The sequence below is a fragment of the Aethalodelphis obliquidens genome, unplaced genomic scaffold (genome assembly GCF_003676395.1).
Source record: "Aethalodelphis obliquidens isolate GAN/ISIS:26980383/991018 unplaced genomic scaffold, ASM367639v1 scaffold37, whole genome shotgun sequence".
Taxonomy (NCBI): Eukaryota; Metazoa; Chordata; class Mammalia; order Artiodactyla; family Delphinidae; genus Aethalodelphis; species Aethalodelphis obliquidens.
Genome location: NW_020837981.1, coordinates 910,304 through 922,367, shown reverse-complemented (window position 1 = coordinate 922,367; position 12,064 = coordinate 910,304). Strand labels below are relative to the sequence as shown.

The 12,064-nt window shown below is 35.6% G+C and overlaps 1 protein-coding gene across 4 annotated transcripts in view; it reads right to left on the bottom strand.

Moving 5' to 3' along the window:
- Positions 1–6,233: 6,233 nt before the first annotated feature.
- The window catches only part of WAPL (WAPL cohesin release factor), a 77,090-nt gene continuing 71,259 nt past the window's right edge, over positions 6,234–12,064 (bottom strand). For all 4 annotated transcript variants that reach the window (XM_027129685.1, XM_027129686.1, XM_027129683.1 and 1 more), the window contains exons 18-19: positions 8,898–8,993; positions 6,234–8,564 (exon numbers count right to left, since the gene is read on the bottom strand). In XM_027129685.1, the coding sequence (XP_026985486.1) occupies positions 8,499–8,564; positions 8,898–8,993 (162 nt within the window). In that variant the 3' untranslated portion in view covers positions 6,234–8,498. The remainder of the gene's footprint in view (positions 8,565–8,897; positions 8,994–12,064) is intronic.

The window sequence follows — 12,064 nt, the reverse complement described above, 5'->3', positions numbered from 1 at the left end:
GAAAATTCTTGCCAATCCCCAAATCATGATGATGTTCTTTCATGCTTTCTTCTAAAAGCTTTATAGTTGTTGGGTTTTTTTTATAGGTAGGTGGTACATCTTTATTAAAAAAAAAAAACAAACTTCTATTTGATTGACTTAGAAATAATCACTTACAAATTAAATATTTCTAAATATCAAGGTAGCTGGCTAGAATGAACTTTAGGGTCATGTGATCTAGTAAATATTTAATTTTGAGTCAATATCTGGTATTAAAGCTAGCTTAAGCTTGTTGGTTTAATCAATACAGATATATCTTTTTAATTTTTTTTTACATCTTTATTGGAGTATAATTGCTTTACAATGGTGTGTTAGTTTCTGCTTTATAACAAAGTGAATCAGTTATACATATACATATGATCCCATCTCTCTTCCCTCTTGCATCTCCCTCCCTCCCACCCTCCCTATCCCACCCCTCTAGGTAGTCACAAAGCACTGAGCTGAACTCCCTGTGCTGTGCGGCTGCTTCCCACTAGCTATCTATTTTACATATGTCCATGCCACTCTCTCACTTTGTCACAGCTTACCCTTCTCCCTACACATATCCTCAAGTCCATTCTCTAGTTGGTCTGTGTCTTTATTCCTGTCTTACCCCTAGGTTCTTCATGACATTTTTTTCCCTTAAATTCCATATATATGTGTTAGCATACAGTATTTGTTTTTCTCTTTCTGACTTACTTCACTCTGTATGACAGACTCTAGGTCCATCCACCTCATTACAAATAGCTCAATTTCGTTTCTTTTTATGGCTGAGTAATATTCCATTGTATATATGTGCCACATCTTCTTTATCCATTCATCCGATGATGGACACTTAGGTTGTTTCCATCTCCTGGCTATTGTAAATAGAGCTGCAGTGAACATTTTGGTACATGACTCTTTTTGAATTATGGTTTTCTCAGGGTATATGCCCAGCAGTGGGATTGCTGAGTCATATGGTGGTTCTATTTGTAGTTTTTTAAGGAACCTCCATACTGTTCTCCATAGTGGCTGTACCAATTCACATTCCCACCAGCAGTGCAAGAGCGTTCCCTTTCCTCCACACGCTCTCCAGCATTTATTGTTTCTAGATTTTTTGATGATGGCCATTCTGACTGGTGTGAGATGATATCTCATTGTAGTTTTGATTTGCATTTCTCTAATGATTAATGATGTTGAGCATTCTTTCATGTGTTTGTTGGCAGTCTGTATATCTTCTTTGGAGAAATGTCTATTTAGGTCTTCTGCTCATTTTTGGATTGGGTTTTTGTTTTTTTTGTTACTGAGCTGCATAAGCTGCTTGTAAATTTTGGAGATTAATCCTTTGTCAGTTGCTTCATTTGCAAATATTTTCTCCCATTCTGAGGCCTGTCTTTTGGTCTTGTTTATGGTTTCCTTTGCTGTGTAAAAGCTTTGAAGTCTCATTCTACAGATTCAATGCAATCCCTATCAAACTACCAATGGCGTTTTTCACAGAACTAGAACAAAAAATTTCACAATTTGTATGGAAACACAAAAGACCCCGAATAGCCAAAGAAATCTTGAGAACGAAAAACGGAGTTGGAGGAATCAGGCTCCCTGACTTCAGACTATACTACAAAGCTACAGTAATCAAGACAGTATGGTACTGGCACAAAAACAGATAGATCAATGGAACAGGATAGAAAGCCCAGAGATAAACCCACGCACATATGGTCACCTTATCTTTGATAAAGGAGGCAGGAATGTACAGTGGAGAAAGGACAGCCTCTTCAATAAGTGGTGCCGGGAAAACTGGACAGGTACATGTAAAAGTATGAGATTAGATCACTCCCTAACACCATACATAAAAATAAGCTCAAAATGGATTAAAGACTTAAATGTAAGGCCAGAAACTATCAAACTCTTAGAGGAAAACATAGGCAGAACACTGACATAAATCACAGCAAGATCCTTTTTGACCCACCTCCTAGAGAAATGGAAATAAAAACAAAAATAAACAAATGGGACCTAATGAAACGTCAAAGCTTTTGCACAGCTTTTAAAGTTTTAGCTTTTACACTTGGATCTAGGAACCATCTGGAATGAATTTTTTGTTTGGTATGAGGTGGGATCAAGATTTTGTTTTAAATGGATATCTAGTTGTTTCAGAACCATTGTTAAAAAGTAGTTTCTGCATTAAATTGCTTTGCTGCCTCTGCCACAAATCAGTTGGTGATATATATGTGCTTCCGTTTCTAGGCTCTATTTGCTGTACTGATCTATTTGCCCTTATGCTAATATCACAAGGTTTTGACTACTGTAGTTTTATAGTGAAACCTGAAGTTCAGTAGTGTACATCCTTTGTTATTCAAGATTATTTTGACTACTTTAGGTCCTTTGCATTTTCATGTGAATTTTAGGTCCGTGTGCCAAGTCTTCTTAAAAAAAAGTATTGAGATTGGACATCTCTGCCTTTTTCTCAATATTAGGAGTAAAGTATTATACATTACTGTACTTTTCCTATATGCTCTTTTTCTTATTATGGTGGTTCCCATCTATTTCTAGTTTGCCAAGAGTTGGGGGTTTTTAAAATCATGAATGGGGGGGTGCATTTGGTCAAATACTTTTTCTGTATCTAAAGAGCTGATCATATTATTTTAGTCCTTTATTTTGTTAATATGGTTTATTATCTTGATTTTCATGTTAAAACAACCTTGTATTCCTTTGATAAACCCCACTTGTGATGTATTATACTTTTTATATAATAATGGATTTTATTTTCTAGTATTTTGTTAAAGCTTTTGCATCTTTATTCATAAAATTTGGTCTGTAGTGGTATTTTTTCCCTTTGCTGTTTATTTTTTCCATTGTCTGCCTTTAGTATTAGGGATATATGGGTAAGACCATAAAAGTGATTTGAGAAGTATTCCATTCTCTGCTTTCTCAATAAGTCTATTTAAGATTGATACTCTTCCTTAAATGTTTTATGATACACTAGTGTTCTTCTGGGACAGGACTTTTATTTGTAAGAAGATTTTAAAATATAAATTATTTTTATAGATACAGGGCAAATCAGGTTTCCTATTTCTTGAGTCAGCCAGCCTTGGTAAGTTTTGTTTTTCAAGGAATTTGCTCATTTCACTTAAGTTGTAAAACTTACTGGCTTAAGTTGTTCATAAGTCTTTATCATCCTTTCAAAGGTCTGCAGTATCTATAGTGATATTCCATCTTTCATTCCTGGCATTGGTAACTTGTAACTTCCTTTTTCTTGATTAGTCTTGCTAAGTGTTTATCAATTCTATTAACTTTTCAAACAACAAAATTTTGGCTTTGGTAAAATTTCTCCATTGCTTGTCTTTTTTATTTTATTGAGTTCTGCTCTTGTTTTGACTTCTTTCCTTCAACAACTTACTTGGCTTTAATTGCTCATCTTTTTCTAGCTTCTTCCAGTAATTAGCTTCTTCAAGCTAATTTTCCTCTAAGCACTGCTTTATCTGCATCCAACAAATTTTTTTTTGTATTTTGTCATTTAGTTCAATTTTTTTTCTAGTTTTCCTTTCTGATCTGTTATTTAGAAGTGTATTTAATTTTCAAATATTATGTTCTAGATATTGTACTGTATTGCCTTCTGATATAATTCCTTGTGATCAAGGCTTCAGTCATCTGAAATTCACTGAGACCACCATCTGTGGTCTGTCTTGGTAAAGGTTTCACATGCATTGGAAAAACGGTTCAGTGTAAATGTCCCACAAATGTCAGTTAGGTCAAGGTAGTTGATATTGTCATTCAGTTCTTCTTTTCTTACAGATTTGTAAAATATATCAATTCCTGAGAGGTGTTAAAATATCAAACTGTTACTGTGACTATATCTATTTCTCCTGTGGAAAAAGAATGTTGCCTGCCCTCAGCCACTGCACACCCCCTCTCCCCACCACCACAAAGGCATACCCTGAGGGGAATTCAGGATGGAAGAAAAAAGTTAAGATTCTGTGATCTGGATACTGGCCCTAGGTAGTTAAGATGCATGTCTAAGGAATGATTTGTGAGCCGACTCTTGCATCTTCCCATGCACAGAAAAGCACTAAAACCATTAGCTTTAAGTTTTTGTGATCAGCAGTAATCTTTCAATGTTTGACTACATGTTCTTTTCAGCAAAAACTCCTATGTGTTCTGGCTCCACCCTCACCTCTTTGGAGGAGTTCCTCAGAGCTATATGAGAAGCTCTCGGGCTATAGTCCTCAGTAAGGTCCCCAAATAAAACTTAACTCACAACTTTTAGGCTGTTTTTCTTCAGTAGACACTCCCTTTAATTTCAGTTTTTGCTGTGCATTTTAAAAGTTCTACTGCTAGGTGCATAGCCATAATTGTTATTTCTTACTGATACAGATTTTTCCCTTTCCCTAATCATTATGCAATGCTTTTTAGACTTGTTAATATTCCTTTGTCTTAAAAGTCTACTTTGCCTGATTTTAATCACTCCAGTTTTCTTATGATTAATTCTTGCACAATGTATCTTTTCCCATCCATCTTCTTTGAAACTATTTGTATATCCATTTTCTTTGAAATTATTTGTATATTTGTGTTTATTGTGTGACTCTTCATTTTTCAATTTGACAATCCCTGCGATTTAATTGGAGTGTTAAAATAATTTAAAATAATTACTGGTATCATTAGATTTAGTGAACAACCTTGGCTTGTTCCTGTCTTAGGAGGAAAGCAGTTTTTGCTTTTTACTTACATGTGTTTTCTATTTTTCTCATCAGTTTTTGTTACTGCTACTCTTTCCCTACCTTTGGTTAATCAAATATTTTCCAGTGTTTGACTTCGATTCCTGTAAGGGGCTCCAGCTGTTATCTTTTTGCATTACTTTTTACTGGATGCTTTAGGCATTATAACAGGCATCTTTAATTGACTTCAGTCTACTAAGTATTACACTACTTTACATTAAGATTTCTGAGCCTTGTAACAGTATAGTTCTGTTTACCCATAGTCTCCGTTATACAACTCTGGCAGACAGGTCCTTTTAATCTAGGTGGTGTACAGGTATGGTTTTCTATTTTTGCTCCTTGAGCCAGTGCACGGCCTTTGGAGTATTCAAATTGCAAACACAGAAGCTAAGGGAATAGAGGTTTGACCAAAACACTCAACAGTATTTATTCAATTTTTTTCTTCAGTTTAAAAACTTTCTGTATGAAATTATCTATGCATCCAGTATCAGGATACCAATTAACTGACAGTGAATTGTGCAAACTTCTTCTGGTCCTTGCTTCTAATGTAAGGAAAAATGTTATTTGAAACATTTTAATGATTACTTAATTTTATTCCATTTTTCCCCTGCTTTATTAGTCACTACCAAGATATTAATAATATGTTTTGAAACAACAATTTTAGAGATTTGCCTTTAAAGTAACCCAAACCCAGTACCCACAGTGATATGAAAAGGTATTATCCCAGGTGTTTAAAATTGTTCTTCACATTTGTTCTTCCATTTCCTGATGGAGTGAAAACAAAATTGTTTGATAAAAGCTACTGTTTACCAAGACCTGTTTGAAAGACTGAATGCTTCACATGTACCATCTTAATTGTCACAACACTGAGGTTAAGTACTATCCCCCATTTCTGGCTGAGTAAACAGAATAAAAGTTCAGGAATTTATTCAAAGTCCATAAACATCACTAATATTCAAAATTTATGCATTTTTTTTACGATCTTTCTATATCCTTAGCCTGCACTCTTAAACAGGTTATATACTATCTCTATGTGGGTAAGAGGGGAAAGTAGATGGGAACTTCCAGGACAGATCCTTTCATCTAGGTTTGTAGTTAAAAGCACTGAGGAGAGGTTGAGGAACCCACTTGAGTAAATACAGGAAACTTAAAGGCTGTCAACTAAGAAGAAAACTGAAAAACTAAAAAGCAGCTCTAAAAACTCAAACGCAAAGAAGTCTTGGGTCATATTCAGAGGAGCAAAAGGATTAAAGCAACTTAATAAACACACCGAGGGCATGACTACTTAACCAGAAAACTACCATCCCTAATATGTGAGCTGCTCAGTTGACATTACATTCAGATGAGTATTATTAAAAACATGGGGAGATATAGTGTTTAACAAAAATTGGTTAAATTTTTATGTGCATATTCAAAGTGTGAAACTCACTTAAGTGACACATCATGTTTCCCATTAGTTGGCTATATCAAGTTCGTGAGATTTCCTCCTCCAAAATAGTTCAATAGATTTATGTTAAAGACAACATGTGTATTGAAAGTAGCAATTTTATTTGAGTTAAAATTATTTACAAAAACCCAAAGACATACTTCATGAAACTGGTACAAACTAGTTTTTTCCTGCCGTTGGCTTTTGCTCCAAAGATCACAGCTGAGAAATACTGTATAAAATAAAAATAGGATTGGATTCAAAAAAGTACTCTACCTTCTAATTTCCGATTGATAGTATTTACAGAAATATTTACAATGGAAAAAAAGGTTACTTTAAAACTTTAATTTGCAAGTCAGCCTCAAGTACCCTAAAATGCAGAGTTCTCTGAGGGTTAAAAACACACAAATGCACTGCGGTTGGTGAGGTGATTTCTCCCCCACCACTCCCCACCAAAATCTGCATCTCTATCAGTGCTTGACAATTAGTTATTATTTAAAAAACAAAACAAAAAAACTGTTAAACACTGAGGTAAATCAATTCTCAAATGATTACCAGTGTAACAGAAAAATGTAGTTCGCCCTGATTGTTCTTATCCAAATGTTTTATAATACCCCTTACCATCTGCCACAAGTCAGTTTGATCAACACTAAAAATCTCTTCCTAAATCCAATGAGTAATAAATATCAGTGTATTTTAAAATAATTTAACTAATTCAATTTTATGGATATCATTTACCAATAAGCTTTTAAAATAGTTTGCTAAGCTAGCTTTTATACTCAGGGCAAATACAACCTCAATCTTTCCCAAGTTACACTGGCATACTATGCTCTTAAAAGGTGATGGGTGGGGTTTGGGGTGGGTAGGAGGAAGAAGAAAACAATTTGACTGGAATCAGTTACTTCCTTATAGATTTCCCAACAATCTGCATTATCAAAAATAGGAAGACAATAAAAGGCAGCCACTGCATTAAAAAACATTACAGGTGGCACTGATCCAAGAGCCCCAATTTGTCACTTTATACAAGGAAATAACAAAGTCTAAATGGGTAAAAATTAGACTTTCAGCTATTTTCCCCAATACACACCAAACTAATATTTTTATGGCTTCAAGTTTTACAAATCCAATGAAGAAACATAACTACCTGAAAGGTATTTTAATGTATTAAACGAAATCTCTGGAAAGCCTGTATTCAGGCCTGATCAAGAAAAAAGAAAAAATGTATTAACCAGTGGTCTGAACAATAATTAATATAATAAAAATTTGCAGTGTTGTGAAATTAAATACATAAAATGTGTTTTGTGTGTTCCAAACAACACACTGTTCTATGAACTAAAAGAATCTGAATGAAAAAAAGGATCTTCTCTAAACCAACAATTTAAGGCTTTGCGTTTATGCATTTGATCCTGTCACTCTTATAGAAGAATATACATGTTATCTGGAAACATGAATTCTACATTGGTGTTTTAGCTTACTTATATTTACTGTACTGAACATTAGAAAATATATCTGGAGAGTTCTCCCTCAAAACTTAATCCTGTTTCAAGAGCCTCCCCTAACATTAAGGGTAAACTACCCTGGGTTTGTCTATTTTGCTTCATCCTTTTAACAGGGCACATCATCTTATATTCCCTCAAACTGTTATTTGTTTTCTTGCGTCTACAGCTATGACTCATTATGATATGATAATGAATATGGTCATGGTCTCAAAGGTGAAAAATAGTTTTGACAACCCAAACCAAATCAAGAATAAAAAAATATACTATTAATCCCTTGTGTCTTTGGATTCCATCTAATTTTAAATATAGACAGTAGTTCAGGGAACAACAACAAAAAAAATTCACAAAATTATTAAAAGCTTTATTTACGATCGGAATCATTCAACAAAAAAGCAAAAGCAAATGAGCCTGAAAAAGGAACTAAGCTGTTGTCTAGAATGTCCCCAGAACATTCGATACCTCAGTAGCTAAGCTGCCTTTGCACCTGGCTGGCATGACAACAGTGGCTCAACATACACAGCAGTTGCACTAACAGCAGCACAAATTTTCCCCTTAAAACTTGCCCAGAATAAAAGCAAGAAAACAAGGGGAGAGTATAAATTCTGCCAAAGTGTGTTTAAATACTGTGTGGAACTGTTAACAGCCTGAACCTTTTCCCTCATTTTTGATAGTTGCAGATTGATGTAGTAACTGTCATTTAGCAAATGCAGAATGCATGACGAAGAAGAAATCAGGTGGCCTTAAAAATCCACATATGAATGATACTGATGAATGTTCTTGGTATATCTTCAAGGACTTCTTTCGTGACTTTTCTTTGTCTAAGAATAGCTCCAGCATTACCGAGCACCTGAAGCAAAGGTAAAGCAGCTAGCAATGTTCCAAGTATTCAATCACTCTAGAGATAGATTTCTGGCCTGTGGTTCCAACAGCACACTGAAAAGGGGAGGATTTGAGGTCGGGGTGGGCGGGGAGAGGAAGTAACAATTAATATTTATCAAATTTTCAAAAGTATTGAATAAGAGCTTAAATTCTTTAGCTTTACTAAACCAAACAAACACTATGAATCAAAACAGATTAAATTGTGGCTTTGATAATACAGTATCAATATATTTGGCCATAATAATTCAGTTATCTTAAAGAAACAGAACACAATTATTAAGAGAATCTTTTTTTTTGCTTCTATTCACTATGGCCAAGTATTTGTATTTCTACTGTCATTAATGTATCATAATTAAAACCACAGAAGCTGCAATAGAAGCCACTTACAGTAAGATTCATGAAGCTCAGGAATTTTTTGAGCATCTCTGTCATTATTGAAAAGTCCCCTTCTGGCAGATACTCACGCACAGTGGTCACATTGATCTGAGGAAACATGGAAACATTGATCAGGTGACACAAACCATAAGCTTGAACCTTGCACTGTGTTGTTGGTTTTGGCACACACACCCTATTTCAAACTTCTACAAGGTCCTTGAACTCCCTGTAGATAGTAGTTCAAGGACCTATGTGATTTCCTTTTCCACACTCCTTAATTCTGTAAGTGTGTGTGTCCATTCCCTACTCTATCCCAGTCTCAGAAAGAAAGGAAAAAAGGTAAAGCTGACAAAGGCTACAAAGAAACATGTGCATGTTTACTTTTGTAAATGCACAGAAAGATGCCTGAAATAACAAAATGCACTGTTGAATGTGTGTGTTGGGGGGGTGAAGGGTGGTGGAGATGGAAGGAGATGGAGGGAGAGGGAAGGAGTACAGACTTAGAATGTATCCAAAAAGCTGCTTAGGAATACAAAGAAAAAGATCAAAGAAAATTCTTAGTGTTCCTATGTAGGCTAGGAATTAACTGTATCTTTCCAAAGATAATATAATATTATCTATGAGAAGGAAAATGTAGGCAATGCCAGGAGAGAAGATTAAAATGTTTCCCTCCATTATTACCAAGAAGCAGCCAAACTATATATAAACCAATTTGTTGTAAGAAAAATAGATGGCCTACTTTAAAAACTGTTTTATTTCAATATATTTTTTAAATGCTTTAAGCATTTTAAGCATAGCTCTTCTAAGGAGGCTCACCTATAATAAAAAGCACATACAAAAAAATGTTGTCCCGAGTTTTGGGCCACAAGATGGGGAGGAAGTGGGAAGCTTCCGATTTGACTTTTGTTGATGGAGGCAGGGGAGGAAAGAGTACATATTATCTCTTAGGAAATTTGCAACGAATCCCCTCCTTCCAACTTTAACTGCTACTGGGTTAGATCTTGGAGCTAAAATCTTTAAAATACTTATATTTTTTAAATATACTGAAAAGTGGAGAGTATGTTATAAGGGCAATAGCTATGGTAACTAACTGCAGAGGTAAAGGGACGCTGGATTTAATGACATCTTTAACCAGTTTCTAGGAAAGGGACATGATAGCACCGTGGTGGGAAGAACAGTGGCTATATTGTCTATGAAGAGTGCTCAATAGAAAAGTGTACTTCTATCATTCAGAATAAATGATGAGATCCTAGATTTTGAGTGAAAGCCCTCAACAACCCAAATCAAATCCTTTTCTATCAACACACTACAGAATACAACATAAAAAGTAGCTGAGGCATAGGAAGGAGAGCCTGAGCAATTTTTTTTTTTGGCCGCGCTGCATGGCATGTGGGATCTTAGTTCCCTGACCAGGGATCGAACCCGTATCCCCTGCATTGAAAGGTGGATTCTTTACCACTGGACCACCAGGGAAGTCCCTGAGCATTTATTTTTAAATAGTGTGCAGCAGGTATAAAAAGAAAAGGTGTGAAATGGCATGGCCTATTTGGGAAATTTAGAAAAAGTACCCACAGGGTATGACAGATTTTAATATTGGATCAACTATACTTCAATAAAATAAAATTTAAAATAAGAAAAATTGGAGAAGCATTTAAGTTTGGAGTCTTACAGTAAACAAAGTCATCATTCCCTAAATGATGGTGAGTCAGGAAAGACTGATGAGAGAGGAGTTACATGATCAGATGTGCTCTTAAGGAAGTCAGCTATGGTGGCAGTGTGCAGGATTTCAGGAATGGAGAGTGTCGAGAGCAGCAAGGACAGAAAGACCAGAGAGAAGACTGACCATTGCAATGCACCAAGATGTATAGTGGGTAATGGAAAATGACACCAGAGTCTCCTGGGCTTCCTAAGCATGTTGTCCTTTACCATAAAGCAGCACTTAACTGCATATAACCACCTGCTTTCTTGTCTCTCCTCCACTTAAACATTGGGCAAACCAGTTTCTTTCAGATTTTGTGGCATCAGCTAGCTCTTTGGGGTTATAATCATAATGATTCCCAAGGCAACAAAGACATCCTGGGCTCTATGAATTCACAATATTGTTTACAACCTAAGGAACTTATCTCTTTAGAGACAGGAGAGAAATAGACAAATAGGAAATTATTAACATGGGAAAGATGGCCCTAAATAAATCACACCTGATAATTAATTTTAAGAATGATTATTTAAGAAAGAACATGATTGAAACCAGGTGTATACAAAATACAATACCTAAAAATCTTTAAATTTAAATAGCATACCCATTGTTTTTTTCTTTTGAGGGGGCGAGGGGGGAGTCTTCCTCCTTCCCTTTGCTTGGTATGTGTTTCTCATTTGTCCTTAATCTCCAGATTTTAAGGAAATAAGGAAAAGAGCTGAGCTGAAGGATTCAGGAAAAGGAATAAAGATTTGCAGAGACTCCAGAGCCACAGTAAGAACTCTGGTCTTGATCCTGAAAGCAGCTGTGCCAGCAAAGGCCACAACGAAGTGGGCTACTGTGCATTTAGATCTGAGCTGTCTATAATATAAATATGGAAGAGATGAACAAGAAGGATTCAGAAAAATGCACAGGACTTAAGACAGATACAGGGCAATGCAGAAAATTCAATGGCAAAAATGAGGAAATAAGGGTAGGCTGATAGAAGCCCTTCATATCATAATTATGTTCTTCTAATCCTCCTATACAATACATCTCCACTCTTTCTTGCGTCCTGAATGCCCTTGCTTGTAAGGGAAAAAAACAACTCCTTTTTTTGTAAAATTTGGCTCTTCTACTGGGCCTTTATGTTAAAAAAAAAAAGAAAAAATCCACATGTCCCCGATTTTAAAGCAGACTGTCTGAACAGCCAGAACCTGTCCACTTTTGTGCTGATCCAGCCCAATTGTGTAGACACTCACATGCTTCTCATAGTTACATAATGATGATCTAAATCTCACATAGTAATCCCATTTTCCCGGCCAGTGAGTAGATCAAACAAAATCATGTGAGCTAATGTTGGCCAAGGTAAAGGGAAGTCTACTTTTTGCAGTGGGTGTGGAGAGGTCCTAGAGAAAAGAAACCATTGCTCTTACAAAGAAACAAAGAGGCCACGTTCTTCTGCTGGACATTATTTAACTAGATGAGACACATAGCCAGAGTC